This window comes from Callithrix jacchus, chromosome 2, assembly GCF_049354715.1.
Source record: "Callithrix jacchus isolate 240 chromosome 2, calJac240_pri, whole genome shotgun sequence".
In the NCBI taxonomy this organism is placed as follows: Eukaryota; Metazoa; Chordata; class Mammalia; order Primates; family Cebidae; genus Callithrix; species Callithrix jacchus.
This window is the reverse complement of record NC_133503.1, coordinates 86297245-86319261: the sequence shown is the minus strand read 5'-3', so window position 1 is coordinate 86319261 and position 22017 is coordinate 86297245. Positions and strand designations below refer to the sequence as shown.

The 22017-nt window shown below is 41.6% G+C and overlaps 2 protein-coding genes across 5 annotated transcripts; one reads left to right on the top strand and one right to left on the bottom strand.

The window, feature by feature from the left end:
- Positions 1–542: 542 nt before the first annotated feature.
- On the bottom strand, positions 543–15198 carry PPIC (peptidylprolyl isomerase C). Its single transcript, XM_002744661.5, has 5 exons — positions 15014–15198; positions 7871–7984; positions 7342–7435; positions 4452–4636; positions 543–2673 (listed from the first exon to the last, which is right to left on the bottom strand). The coding sequence occupies exons 1-5, from the start codon at positions 15128–15130 to the stop codon at positions 2545–2547; spliced, it is 639 nt and encodes a 212-aa protein (XP_002744707.1). The 5' UTR covers positions 15131–15198; the 3' UTR covers positions 543–2544.
- Positions 4544–19468, top strand: LOC118151400 (uncharacterized). Of its 4 annotated transcripts, none has more exons than XR_008479573.2 (4): positions 4544–4684; positions 7804–8046; positions 10406–10503; positions 17844–19468. XR_008479573.2 is itself a non-coding variant. In XM_078365004.1 (2 exons), the coding sequence occupies exon 1, from the start codon at positions 15129–15131 to the stop codon at positions 15444–15446; it is 318 nt and encodes a 105-aa protein (XP_078221130.1). In that variant the 5' UTR covers positions 14683–15128; the 3' UTR covers positions 15447–15902; positions 17844–19468. The 4 variants fall into 4 exon arrangements, 1 of the variants encoding a protein (XP_078221130.1); XR_008479574.2 differs by lacking the exon at positions 17844–19468 and adding an exon at positions 11560–12101; XR_013532120.1 differs by lacking the exon at positions 17844–19468 and having other exon boundaries at positions 4578–4684; positions 6832–8046; positions 10406–12101.
- The last annotated feature ends 2549 nt before the right edge of the window (positions 19469–22017 follow it).

The following is a 22017-nucleotide window of genomic DNA, read 5'->3' as shown; positions in this document are numbered from 1 at the left end:
TAAATTCTCCTTATAGCAGATAAAATAGTATTTCCTAGATGCAGATCATGACATCATGCCCTTCCCCAACTTCAAACAGATAACTTTCCTGTGTACCATGACCAAAAGCTCACCCTGGCATCCAGGCCCAAACTGGTCCAGTCTCAGCCTTACCTCTGACCACGTCCTCATTCTGCTTCCCTTTGTGCACCAGGCCCTAAAACACTGGCTTTCTCTTCTGCCCTGGAATTCACTCATCCTTATCTTGGGACCTCCATATTTTCTCTTCCTTCCTCCTGGAAGGCCCTTCTTAACGCTTCCTACCCTTTCTTCAGGCCTTAGCACAAATGCCATCCCTCAAGAGGCCCAAGAGGCCTTCCACTTCCACGATGCTTCTCTCCCAGCCTCTCCAGCAGATATGGGCATATATTTTTTTTTTTTCACAGAATTCACCCTTTTTGGTTCCTTGTGTATTCTCTGTCTTCCCCACTAGACTGTAAGCCCCATGAGGCCCTTTTCTGTCCATTATTATATCCCCAAAAGTCAAACTGGCACCTGGCAGATCAAAGACACTCAATAAATATTTATTAAAAAAAATAACAAATTGCTCTCCAAGAGTATTGTAGCAATTTATGAATCAGCAGTAGGAACACTCAATTCATCTCGAATGGATGCTATTTTCTTAGAAAACAACTTGAGATAGATTCTTTTGGATCCTCACTGTGTGAGTCCTGGAGGAGAAGCAATGGCACTGTTTTCTAACAGACAACACTTCCCATCTGAACAGAAATCAAGCACACTCTGTTATAGCCAGGTATGTTATAACAAGGACCTAGTAGAATTTCACTTTCCCATTAGGTTTTTTTCTTTTTTAAAGATAGGGTCTTGCTATGTTGCCCAGGCTGGAGTGCAGTGGTAATTCACAGGTGTGATCCCACTACTGACCAGCACAGAAGTTTTGACCCGCTTTGTTTCCAATCTGAACCAGTTCACCCCTCCTTAGGCAACCTGGTGGTCCCATGCTCCCTGGTGGTCACCATATTTTTTTTTCTTGAGATGGAGTTTTGCTCGTTACCCAGGCTGGAGTGCAATGGCACGATCTCAGCTCACTGCAACCTCCGCCTCCTGGGTTCAAGCAATTCTCCTGCCTCAGCCTCCCAAGTAGCTGGGATTACAGGCACACACCACCATACCCAGCTAATTTTTTGTATTTTTAGTAGAGATGGGGTTTCACCATGTTGACCAGAATGGTCTTGATCTCTTGACCTCGTGATCCACCCGCCTCAGCCTCCCAAAGTGCTGGGATTATAGGTGTGAGCCACCAAGCCTGGCCTGGTCACCATATTGATGCCAAACTTAGTACAGATACACAATCAGTATAGCTCACCATAGCTCCAAATTCCTGGATGCAAGCAGTCATCCCACCTCAGCCTCTTCAGTAGCTGGGACTACAGATATGCGCTGCCACACCTGGCCTGATCTAGTTTAAATATAGCCTGAGTGGTTTGTTGTTGTTGGAGACAGGGTCTCACTCTGTTCCCTGGTGCAACCGCAGCTCACTGCAGCCTTGACCTCCTGGACTCAACTGAACCTCCCACCTCAGCCTCCTGAGTATGTGAAACTACAGATGTACACCAACATAACCAGCTAATTTTATTTTTTGTAGAGACAGGGTCTCACTATGTTGCCCAGGCTAGTCTCAAACTGCAGGGCTCAAACAATTCTCCTGTCTCAGCCTCTCAAAGTGCTGGGATTACAGGCATGAGCCACCATACCCAGGCTTTATAGCCTGAGTCTTAATCCCCTTATGAAAGTAACAAGAAATATTCCTATTGCAAATGGACTCAAGATAACTTTCTAAAAATGTTACATTGAATAACAATAAGTGAAAAAATCAGCTTAAGCATATGAGATATGGATGGACATAATTTCTGAGTTATCTAATTGTGTTTGTAGTTGGATTTATAAAATCTTTCTAATCTGTTCACTATTGATGCTAGAGAGTGTATTTTTGTATATTTGTTTTTTTTAAAGAACTTTAAATTTTTTTTAAAAGTATTGCAAAAAGAGTTGATCTATATAAAAAGTATTTAATATAAAGAACACCAAAGCACCTTTTTGTCAGGAAGAAATCCCTATGACATATCTCAGATTACGCTAGTCAAATTTCCCTTATCTGAATTTCTACTTGGATACAAAATAATAAACATATCCTCATCTGTTTCAAACAAATCTTTAGCATTACCCAACACAAGGATCATAATGAATTCAGAAAAAATATTATTACATTAAAAAACAGCCAATTCAAAGTTTTTCCAGTTTAAAAATAGCACCACTTGAGGAAGGGAATATATTTCAGTTCAAAGTCCCTAAGCAGGTGGTTTACTAAAATTCAGGCAAACTAAAGACTGACGGTTTGACTTTCATAACTTTCCTATGATCTGGGTAGCAAATTAAAAGAAAGTAAAAAAACAAACCAAAGAATTGAAAGACACACAACACACACACACACACACACACACACACACACTCCTGACAAAGTGTGTCTGTTTTCTGCCAGTTGTGTCACCAGTCAGCAACCTCAACCACAAAAGGTGTTTTCACATCTATCTTGCCACTGTTGACGATGGAGCAGTTGGTGAGTGGACGGTCATGCCCATCAGTTGCTTGGAGCTCTATGGAGTGCACCACTGTCTGGTGAGAGAAAAGCAGGCGTGTTTAATTCTGACCAGCAGCTATAGAAATCCAGAGGTTAAATCAAAGCCAACTCCAAAAGCCCAAGTGGGAATGGTTTTTTCTTTTTCTTTTCTTTTTTTTGACTACTAAGACCATGCTTGCTAACTGTGGAAAACTTAAAGCATTCAGAAAATATATACATCACATAATAAAATTCATTCATGACCTTCTTACTCAGACCACACTGGTATATTTCCTCACATATTTTTAAATAAGCATTTTATATTCAAAAGAAAAGATTATTGTAAACACCCAGCTCTAATGAAAGGCATTTCCATTCACCTGCTATAAGCCAGTGTAAGAGTTAACATGGAGTCTGAGTCACTTTCAGCTCCATCCTATAATAGGTCTGGACATGATAAAATGGGCCAGAAAGCAGAATCTAGAAGTGGACCTACTTCTACATTTGTCCATTTTAAAGGTGAGCCAAGCCATTAACCTATAAGTTGAGCCTAAGACTAATGTAACCCCAAGTCCTCACAGTACTGTGAAGGCACCTTTCTCTACCCTGGAAGGCTTCACAAGCCCAACAGAACTGTATTTTACACTGAAGGAGGTTAGGACTGGTTATGGACCAAGAAAGTAGGTTTTTGCTGGGTTTCCCAAACAGTGCTGAGGCTACCAGCTCAGTTCCCAAACTTGTGTTAGGTAGAGTCAGAAGAGCAGGTAGGTAGTTGTGGAAGAACTGCAGCCAGGAAGATTGGTTTATTTATATTTGGATGAGGGAGGCAGAACAAGTCAAATGGAAACAAACAAAATAAAATATGGAAGAGGGCAAGGGAGACAAGGATGTTCCAGGCCTGGGTCAGGCAGATTTCACGGTAGCCAATTTAGGAGCTGAAAGAGCTGCTTCAGTCAGCTATGAGGCAGAAACATTGAGAAAGAGAGAGAATAAGGATTTTAAGAAGTGTTCCTACAGGTTGTGAATTGGACTACTTTGACATTCTTTGAGAACCAAAAGTATAGATTCAATTTCTCTTCAGTAATTTTTGGTTGCTGTACTGTGTCTCTGTGAATGTGACCTAGGTGTCTGAGCTGAACCACATAGGATTCTGGAGTTGTTTTGTTTTGCTTTGTTTTTAACAATTTTATTTTTAATTCTGGCAAGAAACACATAACATAAAATTTGCCATCTTACTCATTTATAAGTTCACAGTACAGTGGTGTTGAGTATATTTACATTGTTGTGCAACCAATCTCCAGAATTTTTCATCTTGCAAAACTGAAACCCTATACCTATGAAATACAACATCCCATTTACCTCTATCCCCAGCCCCTGGCAACTACCATTCTACTTTCTGTTTCTATCAATGTGACCATTTTAGATACTTCATATAAATGGAATAACATAGTATTTGTCTACCTACGACTGGTTTATTTCACTTAACATAATGTCCTCAGAATTTCCTTCCTTTTGAAGACTGAATAATATTTCATTGTATGTATATATGGGGTCCTGGTATATATTGGTTCCATTAAAAAGGGCTTTACATTTATAGCAAGTAGTAAAATAAATCAATTTAAGTACTTAATTTCTCCTTGTCAGGTCCCTAGCTGCTGCACCAATGACCCTAAGAATTAAAATGTCATACCATATATAATTTATTCACCTTTGAAGAGGCCAGTCAGTTATATAATGGATCTCCAACAAGCATATTTTAAGATCAAAATAAATCACTGAAAGTACTCTCATTAAAAATATAAAGCTTTGAAAGGGAAAACATGTATCAATTTACCATCCCATCAATGACTTTTCCAAATACCACATGTTTTCCATCCAACCAGGTGGGCTTGGTCAAGGTGATGAAGAACTGAGAGCCATTGGTGTCAGGCCCAGCATTGGCCATGCTGACCCACCCAATGCCATAGTGCTTCAACTTGAAGTTCTCATCTGGAAACGTCTCACCATAGATGCTCACACCTGAGACAAAACAAGGAGGAGAATCAACAGATGTCTTCCAACAGGAAGGTAGGGATGGGGAAAACATGTTCAAACATGGAGAAGGGAAGGAGGGAATATCATTAACTCCTTAGAAACAGGGCCCTAGGGCTTAAAATGAACAAAGAAAGCACAGGATGGCGGGATATCGTCTAACTTCAAACCGAGAGCCAAACCTTGGTCAAGCAGGTCTACGATTTCACTCTGAAGTGGAAAGAAAGTGAAGGGCAGGAAACCATCCTAAAGCCGGAGGGAAAGGTGTACAAGCTATCCTGGTGGCTCTGTACCTGTTTCCTGAGCCTCAAAGCTCAGGACAGTCCTGTTACTTATCCAGGAATGGTTGTTACTTAGCACCTAACCAGGATGCACCAAGTATTCAATATACACCCACAGCGAATTCTCATAACAACCCTGAGGAGTAGGCATTCTCCATCCTATTTACAATGGGATACAGAGGTTACAAAACCTGAAAATAGCAAAGCAGAATTTGAGCATCTGACTTTCTGACTCGAAAGCTGGTGCTTTTTCTTGCCTCAGCACTGAGAACAATAGCAGCTGATCTGGAAGCTGTTGGTCACAGCAACTTCAGGACCCATCAGGACACAGAGGATGCCACCCAGTGGTCAACCTTGACCAGGAGAACCAAAGCAAGGCATGAGGTCTGGAGTTCTAGCAAAGCAGCAGGCAGAGTGAAAGACCTTTTTCCACAGACCATGAGAAGGATCTGACCATCCTCCAACACCTCAAGGGTCTTCCAGGCCCATCTCCCCTTCTGTAGGGCCCCCTTATCTACCAGTTGCTAACTTCAAAATTCTGATTTCAGTTAGAAAGCCCAGAAATAGCCGGGCATGGTGGCTCACACCTAAAATCCCAGCACTTTGGGAGGCTGAGGCAGGCAGATCATCTGAGGTCAGAAGTTTGAAACAAGTCTGGCCAACATGGGAAACCCCCCATCTCTACTAAAAATACAAAAATTAGCCGGTCAAGGTGGCAGGCGCCTGCAATCCCTTATACTTGGGAGGCTGAGGTAGGAGAATTGCTTGAACCCAGGAGGCGGAGGTTGTAGTGAGCCAAGATTGTGTAATTACACTCCAGCCTGGGTGACAGTGTGAGACTGTCTTAAAAAAAAAAAAAAAAGCCTAGAAGTGGATATCACAGGCAAGCAATTTATAACTGGCTGGTTAGTGATACTTGAATTGGCCTTATAAGAGAGTGCTCCTAAAGAGGGGCCTAGGTTGTATTTAAATGGCCCAAAACATCATCTATCCAAAATTCAGAGAATTTTAACATAAGACATATTGGGAAGGGAAGGTAGTAAGAAAAAAAAGTTAGCAAAAAGATGACAGAGTGGCGCTCAGTCACCATTCCTGCTGGGCAGGATTCCTATGGCAGGAAGGTGGGATGCCAGCACTGAGGCATGGGTACCAGCGCAGCAGGGTTTTTCAGTGAGATCCACCAGTGTCCTCAGCAAATCCCAGTGCCTGGGGTAACGTGAATGCCTTCCTCCCTCCAGTCTACATCCCCATACCCCACAGCATTTTTGCAAGAACTAAAAGTAATCTTCCCAGAATGCCTGGCAAATCAAAACACTTAAAAGCAGCCATTTTCTTTCTCATAAACAAACCATTGCAATAAGCATCAAATTAGAAATAGTGCTTGAAAATGGCCTGTTGCTTTAAAATGAACAATAAATATCCATCCAAAGCAGTATTTGCTGAATGAAAAATCTTAAATCTAAAGTAAATTTAAATTTTTTGGAGTTATATAGTGTATGTTCAAGAAAAGAACTCACTACGCTTCTGAGGGAAAACAGTACGTGGAGCTGGATAGCTATAATCCTCCATGAGAAACAATAAACGGAAAAAATTTGAAACTCTATAAATTTAACTATTTATACTTTATTGAACTCCAGCTTTGTTTATGAGAGTGAGTTTCCAATACAATTTTGACAACTCAGCTATTGCTTTAACTTTAAAAAATTATTGGTTCCCACCTTTGTCCAAAGGACAGCAAATAGTAAGCTTGGGTCCTGACAAAGCCACCACCCTGTAAACTCGGACACTGGATTCAGTCCTCCTGTTCCCAAGTCACCCAAGTAGAATTTGCTTTCTCTAACCCAACATTTTAGAACACAAAAAAGAAAACACACAGCAGAAGTATGTATTACTCTTTTGCAGGTTAAACCTTAAAAGTTCTCTTGGATTTGCTTTTAACTGTTTCGTCAATATGATAAAAGACTTGAAAGAAGGAGGAAAGTGCGCTGAGACTCTGCTACTAACTCTAGTGTCACCCTCCTGCCACACCAGCCTCTGCAGCAGGCTGCCATCCCAGGGGAACACAGCTTCAAGTTCCAAACCTTTTCCTTCCTACGGCAGATATTTTTCTGTATGGCTACTGACTAGTAGTCCGGCATTTTAATAATTGCAAAATATCCTGCCAAATGAATGCATCTCGATTATGGAAAGACAATACACACCAGAACAATCCTGCTCAACATAAGGATGCCTCCCTCATACCTGCCAAGATGCTGCTAGATGAGTCCCCCAAACTCCATCCTTCTTAAAGAGGTAGAGTCATCTTTACAACTGTGTTCCTTAGCTCTGGATTTCAATGGATTGGGTTCATATACTGGCTTAATCTTAGGTTTCGATTTGGTAAATGGGGAAAGAGAAATGCAAAGACATTACCACCAGTGCCATCTCCAGCAGTGATGTCACCTCCTTGAATCATGAAATCCTTGATGACACGATGAAACGTGCTTCCTTTATATCCATATCCTTTCTAAAGAGATGATTTCAGTTGAGTAACAAGTAATAGAAGCCATACTGAAAGATAAACTCAGTGTTTATCTGGAAAGGACAAACTGAGGAAATTAAATAAAATATCTATAGAACTTGATTACACCCCAGCTATGGTTTACTGAGAGGAATTTATCATTAGCTGACCAAAAAATAAATATGTTATGTAAGCAAAGTATTACTGTGAATAAGTTAAAAGAGAGCAAACTGTATTTTCACTTGATGATTATTTTCTCCCAATTTCCAGAAGCCTGAGGGCACAGAGTACTCAAATAATACAGATTTTACTGGAAAATAAGGTAAAATGTGGTAAAGTTCATCTGACATACTAATTTAATACTTATTTTCCAGACGACATCTTGATATTTGGCTTAAAAGAGAAAATACCCAGTTGAAAGGAAACAAAACTGAGAGATACCTCTCCTGTTGCTAGAGCAACAAAATTTTCCACTGTCTTGGGCACAACTTTTCCAAAGAGGCCAATCACGATTCTGCCAACATCTTTGTCTCCAATCCTTACATCAAAGAAGACCTGTGTGCAGTTGAAAGAAAGGCAGAGTGGAAGGTTATAAGGTGGAAAATCACAAATACAAAGTAAGTCAAAATTAAAATCTGAGAATTGATCCACTACAAAAGCCCTGCCCATCAGTGTTTTATAAAGGAGCATGACATCGATTAAAGGTACTCTAAAACTATTGCGTGGGTGCATTTCACTCACAAATATTCATTCAACAAACATTATTAAGCAACACCTATGGACCAGGCACTGTACCAGGTTTTGAGCTTAAAGCTGGCTCAACACTGTCAGGGTTGGGCAATGAAGTCTTCAATAATTCTTCTTTTCCCATACCCCAGACAAACACTGCTGCTACTTCCCATTTCCCAGCTTTAAGGATAAAGATTAGAGTGGAAAATGTTGCTCTTTTAGAAAATAATGCTCTCTAATCTTGGCAGGAGAAAAAAGTTTGTGAGGAAATGGGCTAACCATCCAAATTTATTGTTTTGTCATTTCAAACAGTCTCAAATTTGCTATGAGTTCTCAATAGATGTCTGCCATCCAGGCGAAAATGATGAAACACAGCAGTGTTTCATCAGGCCTTCAAAGGCCTGCCACTCACGTCTAAGCACAGTAAAGCAGCAGGTCCCCAGGTTTTCCAAAGGACAGCAAACATTAAGCTTGTGTCCTGACAGAGGCATCACCTTGTAAACTCAGACACTGAATTTAGTCCTCCTGTTCCCAAGTTACCCAAGTAAAATTTGCTTTCCCTAACCCAACATTTTAGAACAGAAAAAAAGGAAACGTGGCCAGAAGGGAGTGTGAGTCCCCTTTCTGCAGGTAAAACCTTAAAAGTTCTCTTGGACTTGTTTTGAACTGTCTCATCTGAAACAAAATTATATGCGTTTTGCTTCACAAATCACTGTGCTCAGATGATTCTGAAATAGAACGCTTGAAAAGGCCACAGAGTCGAAGGGCATTCTATTAGCGAGTTTAGATTATATGAACCAATTTACTGTTTGAATGGGTAAAAAAGACATTCAACAGATGGCTTTAAAAAATATAAGAAGAGTTGTCAAAGAAAAAAGATGTCTTACAGTTTAGAAAAATCACTAAGTAAAGACTGTCAAGCTTTAGTTCAAGACAACAACTTCTGCCAATACATCAGCACGTCAGTCACAGGGTGATGTGATATTTAGTGTTCCATGTGACATTTTACAATTTTTACATGGCCAAAGCAGCAAAACTTTTATTATTATTTATATAGAAGAGTGCTGTAGCATGCATAAAAGGCCCTGCCCTTGAGATGGGGCAGTGTGTTAAAGGAGTACAATTCAGCATGGCTTGGGATAGGAAGCTGCTTCAACACATGCGTGAGCCTGCTCAGTGCAGAGCTGGCTTACAAGATAAGTTGTTTCCCCAAAGGGAATTGCGAGCCAAGGTGTAAATTCAATAACCAGCAATAACGAAGTAGCACCCGGAAGCCAGTCAGAGAGGCAACCTTAAATAAACATCGTATAAGACACGAGAAGTGCCTTCCGGACTTTTAAAATAAAGAACAGAAAACAAAGCCTGAGAATGTTTAGAAAGGAAGGGAGTATGATCTGGGAGAGCAGCATGAGCAGATGAAGAAAAAGTACCTGTCACCCAGCGTAACTCTTCAGCAAAAATCACATTTTTTTTTTTACACATAGCCTAGCACACATTGTGATTTTTCCCCCCAAATTGAAATATCCTTCAGCTTCATGAGTGAGCTGAGCAAAAGAACAAAAAGCAGGTTTTCCCAACTCTAATGGAAACGATAAAATCAAATCTTAGTTTGTCAACAAGTATTTATGCAAGGTCCATGTAAAAGGCAATGTGAGGGCACAAACTGCATAAGAGAGTCCCCGTCCTCAAGCAGTTTAAAATAGATAGGTAGGCAAGCCCATAGCCACAGTACAGGGCAGCGTGTGACAAATGCCTCCAAAACACTGTAAGCCCAGGAACAATGAGGCTGAGGAGGAAGGCTTAAGGGAAGTGGGTCTGGGAGGAGGGGAGCCATCTCTCCAACAAGGATAGGGGTGAGCCCTGCCTGGCAGACTTCTTTCTGGAGCCATCCCACCTAGGCAGGAAATGTGGCCTGTGTGCAGAGAAGCAAAGCTGCCCTTCTGACCACGACTAGGGGTGAGGGTGAGTAGGGGTCAGCAAAGAAGCTGCCCACCAGTTTCAGAAGGCAGAGGAGAGATGCCGGCTTAAGCATGAGTTTTGTTAGACAACAGAGAGAAGAGAAAGAATCGGGCCAAGTGAGGCTCTAGGAATGTTACTTAGAGAGAGAGAATCCGGAGGCTCTCACACTAGTTCAAGAATAAGGTCATAATGGCCTGCACTGGGTGGTAGCGGAGGGAATGCACAAGGGAGATGGGAAAGACACTTATTTATTTATTTACTGAGACAGAATCTCGCTCTGTCACCTAGGCTGGAGTGCAATGGCACAGTCTTGGCTCACTGCAACCTCTGCCTCTCGGATTTAAGCCGCTCTCCCGCCTCAGCCTCCTGAGTATCTGGGATTACAGGTATGCACCACCATGCCCAGCTAACTTTTGTAGTTTTAGTAGAGACAGGCTTTTGCCATATTGGCCAGGCTAGTCTTGAACTTCTGACCTTAAGTGATCTATCCATGTTGGCCTCCCAAAGTGCTGGGATTACAGGCATGAGCCACAGTGCCCAACCAGAAGAGGCATTTAAACAAAGGGGCAAAGACTGGAGGAGGAGCAGGAAGGAAGAGGGAAGGAAACAAACGTTACTTAGTGTTGGTCTCAGTTTGTGTAACCCACATCATCTTATATAATTAATGCTCACCACACCTCGGAAAGGTGGGATAGGAGCTATTATCACTAATTTACAAACGAGAAAAGTGGAAATGAGAGAGGTTAAGTGATTTACCAAGGTTTCCCTACTCTAAGTATGAGAGCCAGAATTTCAAGGCTGCCTCTAGCTAAACTGGTTTGTCGTTAATAGGACTCTCCCAGTCTAGCCAGGGAAACCTAAGGGGTAGAAACAGTGTTTTTAGTTCCCCAGCTAAAGGTCAGCAGAAGGAGGCAGTCAGGAAATGTTAAATGGTTCAATGTCAAATGATATTCAAGGAAGACCTGGACACACACATTCCTACGCAGAAGGTGAGGGAGCTGGCAGCAAACTCTCTCACTCTAAACCCTCTCACCACTGGATTCATCTCTGATGTTGCTGAGTGCCTCTGGGAAACAAGGCCCAGTGCTGGGCCAGGGGTGGGGTGGGGCTACAAAGCTTAGTCTAACAGAAAACACGTACATGAATGCTATAATATAATGAGAAGTCAGGTTTTATAAGACAAGGACAGATAAAGTGTCATGGCAAGGGGTGGGTATTATCTGTGGAGATCAGGGTGCGCTTCCTGGAAAAGGTGATACCTGGATTCCATGCTAGACTTTGGGGATGGGCACCTCAGTCACTTGTTTTTTTCCTCAAGGCTGCCCTTGAAAGTCATTTGAAAATTATGCAGCATTGGAGGTGGGAGGAGGTAGACAGGGAGGAGGCATTCACACGGCCTGACCCAAACCTCTGCGAAATTAATCCTGATTCCATTTCCAAAGTAACTTGAGAGCACACCCAGTACGTGAGCGGCCATGTCAAAGAAACTGTTCTCAAACGCAGCTCCACCACTCAACGGCCATGGAAGCCTCAGCAAATTAATTAAACTCTGAACTCCCTCTCTTCATCTGTAAAATAAATGATGATTCTTTTCAGGTCTGCACTGTCACAGTAGGGTTAAGAGTGACTTCTGAAATCAGGGACTATGGACTATGTGCTTTACCTGCTGCTGTGGTTTGAATATTTGATCCCAATGTTGGAGGTGGGGCCTAATGCAAGGTGTGTGGATCATGGGGGTAGATCCCTCATGAATGGCCTGCTGCTTTCTCAGCAGTGAGTGAGTTCTCACTCTGTTAGTTCCCATAAGAGCTGGTTTTTAAAGGAAGCTGACATCACCCCCGTCAGCCCCCTCTCTCACCCGCACGCCTGCTCCCTGTTACCTTCCACCATGGGTGGAAGCACGCTGAGACTGTCACCAGATGCCCAATCTTGAACCTTCCAGCCAACAGAACTGTGAGCTAAATAAACCTTTTTTCTTCATAAATTACCCAGCCTCAAATATTCCTTTATAGCAACACAAACAGACTAAGACATCTGCTTTACCACATCTAATATGCAAAGCCCTCCCATATATTTCTGTCTCCATTTGACAGAGGAGGAAACGGGGCCATAGACATTCAATCACTTGTCCAAGGCCACCTAGCCACAGCCTCCTGGCCACTACATGCTAATGCGTTTGCAAGCTGTAATATGTGTGCAACTGGAAGGATGGTGGCATTACACTCCCAGTACTGGACCCTGCACAGATTTGATGGCATTGGTTCAAAAATATAGGTCAGCAAATGTAATTCTGTGGATTTGGAGCCCAATGAGCTAGAGCCCCCACCTGAGCCTCTATGGCTGGGGCAGGAAGCTGCCAGCCTGGCCCAGCAGCAGGATCTATGGATGAAGTCAGTGCCACTAATGGGCCATGTGGGCACAATAGTACTTCACACCTCGCTTATTTACAGATTCCTACTTTTAAATGAAATCAGAGGTAAACAAAAACACTGCTAGGGAAAACATTACACTAGAGCGAGGGCCAGTTAATGTACTTGTCTGCACTCAGAAAAATTATTTGTAACATCATTTTCCAATAGATTTAGTTGTCTTTAAAAGTTCATGAAAAAGTAATTTAACAGAGCAGAATCTGTTTAAGATGCGCCTACACAATTAGCTTTTAGAACTTAATGACAAATTTGGTAGGGGGAATAAAAGACATGTTAAGCAACAATTCTCAGAGTAGGGTACATGCTGACTCCCCTCAGTGACAGTGTCACAGACAAGGGATTAGGATACTCAAACTCTTCCCTTCCTGCAGCCACCAGCTTCCTCTTCTCTTGGCTCTGTCTTCCAGTGGTTCCCAGTCCACGCTGCCTGCACACCAGAATCATCTGAAAGCTTCTAAAAGATAGGATACTGAGCCCCACCCATACAGATTGTGATTGACTTGTTCTGGGGTGGGTCTCTGCATCAGTAGGTTTAAAAAGTTTCCCAAGTGAAACTTATTCCCAAATATTACAGGGGACATACACTAAAAAAATTTATTCGTTGTTAATCTGAAATTCACATCTAACTGGGCATCCTGTATTTTATTTGGCAATCCTATTCCCTCTCCACCCACTTTGTAAACCATCAGCAACTCTGGTTAGTTACACCTCCAAAATCTATTCCAAGTCCTTCCCTTGCTCCTCATTTCAACGATTACCACCCTAATCCAAGCCACCATCTGGACTCTGGCATGGTGCCCTGAATGACCTCCCAATTCACTATCCACTGAGTGACCACAGAAATTTCTCAACAGCATATATTGAGATTATGCCATTCTCAGGCTTAAAACCCTTCAGTGGCTCTGACTGCAGAATAAGACTTCAAATTTTAATAATAATTGCCTCAATACCCGCATGCCTACCTGCAACCTCTAAGGCCCTGTGTGATCCCGCTGCTGCTCACCCCTCCAACCTCCTCTCAAGTCACCTCTCATTCTGTGCTGAAGGCACACCGCAGTCCTCTCCACAGGCTCTGAATGCAGGGAGGGCTCTCCTGTTTGAGGATTTTTGCACATGCAGTTGCCTTTACCTCCTGAGTCATCCCTGCGCTGCTTTTTCTCATTTTTCAGGTATTTTTAAATGTCACATAATCTATATTAAAGTTTATTTCCTCCAAGATTTCATAATTGTGCGAATTTTATGTTTATGGCTTTATCCCAAGAGACCCCGTTCGGCTCTGTGGCCTTGCACAAATCATTTCCCAAAATTAGATATGCCTACAAGATCAAGAGGCTGGGAGTAAGATCAGAGCTTCTCAAAACCATCAGCCTGTTTATCAACCCGGCCCACAGCGTGGCATGGCCTTTTATGCGACATCAAATGCTGAGTTGGACCTCTTCCTTCCCACCCTGGTCTTCCCCGGCCTCAGGTGGTGTCTGCGGTAGAGGATGTAAGCATTCTACTAGTTAATTAGTCTTTTCCACGGACAAACCCCAGACTGATTAGGACCACTTTCAGCTGCACCCCGCCCGCTCCGGATTCAGTTTCCAAGACACTATTACTGGCGAGTTTTCTAGAAGTGGTGATTATGGGCACGAAATTATCCCCTCCCTCTCCCTGCGCTCTCCCACTATCGTCTACCCTTGGTTAAAGATGCTGAAAAAAGAACTGAAGCGGAGTTAAGTACGAGGAAGTCCTGAAGACGCACTTTCTGGCAGCCCCCCGCCCGCCCGCGTCCCCCCGCCGTTGAGGCCGCCCCAGGTGCACAGGTGCCGGGTTCGCCGGGCCTAGCACACCCCACAGCCGGCGCCGCTGGCCCGCCGAAGTTGAAGGCGCACCTCCCCTTCCCGGGAGAGGACGACGGTTCCCCAAAACGGGCGGGGTACAGCCTCTCATTTGAGCGAGGCGCTTTGACGCCTGCCCGAAACCCCGCGGCCGGCGCGGAACTAGGCTCTTCCCCGCCCCAGGACAGCGGGGCGGGCTGCTGCAAGCCCTGGGCTCCGAGCGCCTCTCCCGCGCGGGTCCCGTCCCCCACCCTTCCCGCATTCCTCTCGCTCCGCTCCCGAGCCCGGGCCACGGCGAAGGAAGTACTTGGGCAGTCTCCTTCCTGGAGAACGGGCCCGCCGGTTCCGGAAGCCTCTCCTACCCCCAGGCGGCTCACCTCGGACCCTCTACCCTGGACAAGAAGTCCAGGCAGCCGGCGGCCGGGGCCAGCTGGTCTCAGCCCAGAGCCCCCAGGGTCTCCACGGGAGCGCCACCACCCCGCACGCCAGCAGCCCCCTCCCACCCAGCCCCGCGGCCGCCTTCCGTCCCGCTGTGCCCGGGACGCCTCCTCCTAGTCCGCCCTGACACCGAGCCCCAGTGTCCAAAGCGCCCCCAGGCCCCCCGCCCGCCACGGAGGAAGTTGCTGCGCGCTGCTCTCGGTCACCTTAGCCGTCACCGAGGGGCCTCGCTTGCGGAAGCCCCCGACCCCCGAAGAAGACACGAGCGCGCCGAGCCCCACGCAAAGCACGAGCGGTAGCAGCAGCCGGAGACCCGGGGCCATGGTGAGCGGTGGCAGCGGCGCCACCGGCACGGGCGTGACCGCTGGTTCCGGGACCGCTGGCTGGACTCCCGGACCGCTGCGCCTGCGCGCTCCCGGTTGCGGGGGATGGGGATCGGGCAATCGGGGAAGGGCGGGGACCCGGGGCACGTTCCTCCCAAGTTCAGCCTCGAGACCCGAACTTGTGACTCGGAGGGGCGCGCCCAGCCCGGACTCGGCCGCCGCGCCTAAGGATTCCCTGGGGGAGCCCAGGTTGCCCAGGCGCGACGTCAGGGGCAGCGGGCTCGGCTGGGAGCACCTCCTGGAATTTACCGAGTAGGCGCGGATTGAACCTGGACGGGAAGACAGCCACTCTCGGGTCGCCGCGTCCGCCCGGCAACTAGCGCTCCGCGGGACTGAGACCTCTGCGCCCGGTCGTGGTTTGACTGTTGCCGCCCTTGGAGCAGCCTCTGCCGCGGCCGCCGACTTCCAAAGGCCCAGCGGAACCTTTTGTTGGGATTCGGAAGCTTGGCAGAACTTCGGCACCGCTAGACGCGTCAAGCTCTTTGCACTAAAAGAATGACTTCTCATTGAGATGATTCACGTATGGGGAACATTGGCAATTGCTGGATTCACAGTCTCCCTTTGCCTTGGAAAAACTTTGACATTGGCTTTAAGTACTTTATTTGGAGGCTGATTCTGTGATCTTTCACTGTTTACAAGGCAGCACTTATACAGGCCCAGAACCATGTCACGTAGGATTCTTTCCCGGGGAAACAAACAAACTGACTTTTAGGTATATCTGTAGGATGGAATTTTTACGGACTTAAGGATTATGTTTAGGAAGATTATTTAATGACTGGGGAAATAAGTTCTTATTATATTTTTAAATGGAAAACTTGGGTTGCAAAACGACATAGAAATTCTGATCTCAACTGTGAAAATAAATATATCAAGACATTTAAATATTGAAAGAGAAGTACCCCAACAGTAACTACTGTTATATATAGATAGAATTATATATACTGTTATAGATAGAATTGATAGCTATTCATATAATTATGGATTTTCGAGGGTTTTTTTTTAACAGTTTTCTGATTTCCCAAATGTTCTACAATGAGCATATAAGTATTTTGTAACATGGAAAGATTTTAAAACTCATTGCTTTTTAAATCAGAATTTCAGAAGAACTTTTTGATTTTAGAGTAACAGCCCTAAAATTAACTAAAAATTAGTGGCATTCACACATAGGTGCCATTTTAAGGGGGCTGGTGCCATTACTTTCAAGCCAAGATTTTCCTCAGATTAACGGATGGGATTTCTAAGTGTCAGATGGGATTCCTAGGTGTAACTAAGTGTAGATCTAAAATGACATTGAAACCATTAGACAAAAAAGGAGTAACCACTACTTTTTAGGGATGGAGAAAAGGAGAAATGCAATTCTGAACTATTTTTATGATTCAGTCTAGTGAAGGACCTAATAATGGCTTTTCTCTTCATCTCCACCCTCAATAAAGAGTTCCCCTTGTGTAGCAAGACAAGGGTACCTCTCAGAGCACGTACCCTATGAGGCAATTGTATATATTTATCTGTGTTCATTAATTGTTTTCGTCTGTCTGCTATCAGAGATAAACACAGTCAGAGCAGGGATCATGCCTATATTTATTCCCTTTGATGACCCCAGGCCCAGTGCAATACCTGATATATAGTGATTTCTCAATAACTTGTTGAATGAATGATTGTGTCCAACTACTTATACCACCACCATCTCATCCTCTTTCCCAGCTCCCTAGAAACTCCTCTAATACTCTTAAAAAAGTGCCGGTTAGTAACACTCTTTTCTCCCCAAATTAACTGCAATCTTGACTTTTCTTGCACTAAAGTTTAATTTTGTTTTACTTTTATTTGAAACTAGAGGATTACAGTATGTATTTCTTTTGCTTAAACTTTTGTTTGTGAAATTCATCAGTATTTTTGCATATAACTATTTTGGTGGCTAAAACAAGGTGGAGAGCAAATTCATTTTTTTCATACGAATATTCATTTACTTTAGTACAGTTTATTGAAAAGCCTCCCCTTTAACTCACCACTCCATAGTGTTCTTCTGTCATAGAGCAAGTGCCCATGTGTGCAGAGGTGTGTTTGTATCTGCCCCTTTGGCCTGTTTGTCTGTCTTTGTGCCAATACTACATTGTCTTCATTAAAATAGCTTTATAATAACTCTTCATATTGAGTAGTACATGCCCTCTTAGCTTTGTTCAACAAATTCTTGGCTGTTCAAGACCTTTTCCATGTCCGTATAACTTGAGAATCAGCATGTCAGTTTCCACACACTGAGATTTTGATGGGGATTGCATTGCATCTGTAGACAATTTAAGACTTCGCAAATTCACAATATTGAGCCTTCTAATTCATGAACATAGCATATTTAGGTCTTCTTTAGTTTATCTTAGTAAGATTTTATAGCTTTCTGCCCAGAGGCCTTACCTGTATTTTATTAGTTTGATTTCTAAGTGTTTGGTTTTTTATGCTATTGTTATGTTTTGTAGTAAAATGAATTTTATATATTAACCTTGTCTATACCAATCTTTTAAAAATTAATTTTAATAATTTATCTGTGAGTTGTTTGGGATTTTCCCCATAGACAATAATGTCATCTATGAGTAGTGATGGTTTTATTTCTTCTTTTCTAATCTTTATATTTTATATTTACTTTATGGCTTATTACACTGGCTAGGACCTGCAGTTCAAAAGGAAGTGGCAACAGTGGAGTCCTGGTATTGTAGACTGAAGTATCCTCCAAAAAGGTATATTGAAGTCCTAAACCCCAGTATCTGTGAATGTGACCTTATTTGGACTGTCTTTGCAGATGTAATCAAGCTAAGACGAGATTCATACTGGAGTAGGGTTTGCCCTACTCTAATATGACTTGTGTCCTTATAAAAAGAGAAGAGATACAGACACACACACAGAGAAGAACACCATGTGAGGTTGGAGGTGGAGATTGGAGTGCTGTATCTACAAGACAAGGGATGCCGAAGATTGCTGGCAACCCCCAGAAGCTAGGAAGAGGCAAGGAAGGATTCACCCCTAGAGCCTTGAAAGAGTTGATGGCTTGATCTCAGTTGGTGGCTTCCAGAACCGTGAGACAATGCATTTCTCTTGTTTGAAGTGATCCAGTTTGTGGTACTTTGTTACAGCAGCCCTAGGAGGCTCATACACCTTGTCTTGGTCCCAGTGACAGGGGAAAGCTTTCAGTGTTTCACCATTAAGTTTGATATTTGCTGAAGGTCCTTTTGGGGGTATCTTTTTTCAGATTCAGAAAGTTGCTTTCTAGTCCTAGTTTGCTAAGAGTTTTTAGCATACCTTTGATTTAAATTTTATCAACATCATCTATTGAAATCAATTGAAATAATTATTCCCTTACTCTGTTAATGTCATGAATGACATTGATTTTCAAATTTTAACCTAAGCTTACTTTCTGGAATGTGTCCAACATGGATTATTCTTTTTATACATTACTAGATGTGGTTTGCTAATATCTGTTTATTAACAAAGCTACCAAAAACTGAGTGTAGACACTCTTCTGAAGTTCAGGAAAAAAGGAGTGGGTAAAGTGTGGCTCTGGCTGTCCAGCTGAGACTGAGTTGGTCACCTACATGTCATTTCAGTGTTAGTGAGTAAATCTGAGAATCTTATTTTCAGGATATTTGCATCTAAATTCATGAGTGAAACTAAGCCTGAAATTTTTCTTTCTTGGAATTTCCTGTCAGTTTTTATATTAGCGTTATTCTGGCCTCTTAATGTGAGTTGGCAAATGGTAGCTGTTTTTCTTAAAACAGCTTAAAGGGTTTGCATAAGATTACCATTTCTTCTTTAAATGTTTGTCAGAAGCCTGGTGTTTTCTTTATTGTGTAACATTCTAAATTATATATTTAATTTTTTAAATAGTTGAAGGATATTCAAATTTTCTGTTCTATCAACTTTGTAGTATTTTTCAAGGAATATATCCATTTGATTTATATTTTAAAATATAGTTTTATAAAGTTGTTTAAAACATTTTTCAATGATTTTTTTAGGTCTGCAGGACCTGTAGTAATGTCTTCTTTTCATTCCTGACATTGATTCTTTCTTTTCTTGTTTTTCTTGAACAGTTTCACCAAGGAAGCTGATGAATCCAATGCTTTATTTTATTAACTTATGTTCTAACTTAATTTCCTTCTACTTTCTTTGAGTTTAATTTACTGTTATTTTTCTGTCTTCTTGGACAGACTCTTAACTCATTGGTGTTTAATGCTTCTCTTTTGTTTTTTATAATTCTTTATATACAGTTAAAATAATAAAGTTCCCCTTGTGCTTCTTGAAGCTTTGATATGTCATATTTTCATTATTCTTTAAAAATATTTTCTAACTTACATTTTTTGACCCACGTGTTATAGAAAGGCATAGTACTTTATTTCCAAACATGATTAAAAAAATCATTTTGTTAGTGATTTCTAACTTAGTTGTATTGTGGTCAGAGAACATATTCTGTATTATTTCATTCTTTTAAAATATGTAGAGACTTGCTTTATCACATAGGGTCTGAACAATTTATTTGATTCTCCCCTCATTAGAGATAGTGTTCTACATATGTGTTCATTAGACCAATTCATATGTCTATCCTTACTTTTATCTGCTTGTTATAAGAGTTCCTGAGAGAAGTGTGATGAAAATCAATTTCATCATGAATGTAGTTTGCCTATTTCTCCTTGTAGGTCTATAAATTTTTTCTTTATGTGTTTCTTTATATATTTTTGGAACACTTTGTTGAATGCAAGCACATCTAAAATTATCTTTTGATGAACTATCTTATTATGTAGTATTATTCTTTATTTCTAGTAATGTACTTTGCCTTAAAGTCTGATACTAATATAACATCTTTCTTTTGGTTACTGAATGCATGGGTTTGTTTTTTTTTAAATAAGATTCTACTTTCATTCTTTCTGTCCTTATGTTTTAATACATCTTTTGTAAATAACATAAATTGGGTTTTTAATGAAGTTTGATAAACTTTATATTGAATATGTAGCCTGTTGACATGTTTGGGTTTAAATCTAACATCTGAATAATATTTTATCCCTATTAATATCCTGTATTATGTTCTTCTTTCTCTCCTTTTTCACATTATACTAATTCAGTGGGACAGATTTTAATATTCTGTGTTCTGCCTCTACTGGATTGGTCCGTTAAACATTCTTTTATTAATCTTTCTGTAGTTATATTAGAGATTACAATATATATTACTGATTCCTTAAAGCCTACTGTTACTTATTACTTTCACTCTGGGTGATGGAAAAAGCTCAGGACAGTACCTCCATTTCCCTTCTCTAGAATTTTATGCCATTGTTTTCATGTATTTTATTTTACCCTCGTGACACACAATTATTATTGTTTAATAAAGTTATATACACTTAGATTTATCCATATATTTACATTATCTTTGCTCTTCATTACTTCTTGCATTTCAGACTTTATATATGTGGCCATTTTCTTTCTGCCTGAAGAAGTACATTTGGTATTTCCTTAAGTGCTAGTTTTGCTTGCCTGAAAATGTCTTTGATTTTATTCCTGAAGGATATTTTTGTCCAGTATAAAAGTATTTTCTTTCAGTAGTATCAATATGTTCCTTCCTTTGACTTCTAGTTTCCATTATTTCTATTGGGAAATCCACTATTAGTATAGTTGTTGCTCCTTTGAAGGTGATCCATTTTAAATCTGAATGATTTTAACATTTATCTCTATATTCTGGTTTTAAAGCAGTTTTATTAGAATTTGTTTAAATGTAGATTTCTTTTTACTTATCCTACCTGGGACTCAGGGTTTCTGATGCTTTACCAAGTTTAGAAAATTAACAGTCATTAATTCTTGAAGTCAGTTATAATCAATCTCACTACCCTCATACAATTACTTTTTTTTTTTTTTGGTAGATGGAGTATCATTCTGTCTCCCCATGCTGGAGTGTATGGCTGATCTCAGCTCACGGCAATCTCTGCCTCCCAGGTTCAAGTGATTCTCCTCCCTCAGCCTCCCAAGTAGCTGGGATTACAGGTGCCCACCACCACACCCAACTAATTTTTTAATTTTTAGTAGAGATGCGGTTTCCACACATTGGCCAGGCTGGTCTTGAATGCCTGACCTCAGAGGATCCACCTGCTTTGGCCTCCCAAAGTGCTGGGATTGCAGGCATGAGCCACCACACTTAGCCCAATTACTTTCACTTATGCATATTTTTGTATACTGTCAAGTATACAAAACACTACAAGTGTACATGCAGAAGACACTTGAAGTGATATAATCATATGATAAAATTGTACAATTAAAATATAAATAAAAATGTAAGACTGTGACATGAAATCCAAATAGTATGTGGATGAATTATAAAACCATTAGCTAATCTGCTGGCAGTTATCTTTTGTAATGCTAAATAAACAATGGCAGCATAACATTTCCATAGCTTTCCTCCTTTGTTGTTGTAGTTATGATTCATCACAGACTGTTTGTGTTTCATTGATTAATCATTTATGAGTACCAAAGGGTACAGTTTTGTCACATTTAGTGTTTTTTCCCCTAGCTTATTAGAAGCACGTTTTAGATTACTGCTACTTGTAAAATAAATGTAGCTCTCAAAGCTGCATGTCAATGTCTTTTGTAAAACCATTTATTTATTTTTTTGTCCACTATATTAACTTCTTCCCTCATTTATGTAAATAACATCTTAGTTAAGTCAAATGTTACCTTCTCCTCAAATTTGGAAGTGGCACAAATGCCTTTGTTAAATTACATTCACTTTTAGCAAGTAAATGCCTAAGGTCTTTGTTAATTACCAGCTATTTATTTGAATGATGAGTTTTGCTTGGAAACTTTCCTTT

Excerpts from the sequence above, each read along its gene's own strand:
- LOC118151400 (XM_078365004.1), top strand. The coding sequence starts at position 15,129 with ATGGTGAGCGGTGGCAGCGGCGCCACCGGCACGGGCGTGACCGCTGGT.
- PPIC (XM_002744661.5), bottom strand. The coding sequence starts at position 15,130 with ATGGCCCCGGGTCTCCGGCTGCTGCTACCGCTCGTGCTTTGCGTGGGG. Across the intron at positions 7,985-15,013 it reads GCCCCTCGGTGACGGCTAAG|GTCTTCTTTGATGTAAGGAT; the intron begins GTGACCGAGAGC and ends AACTGCACACAG. Across the intron at positions 4,637-7,341 it reads TGCTGGAGATGGCACTGGTG|GTGTGAGCATCTATGGTGAG; the intron begins GTAATGTCTTTG and ends GTTTTGTCTCAG.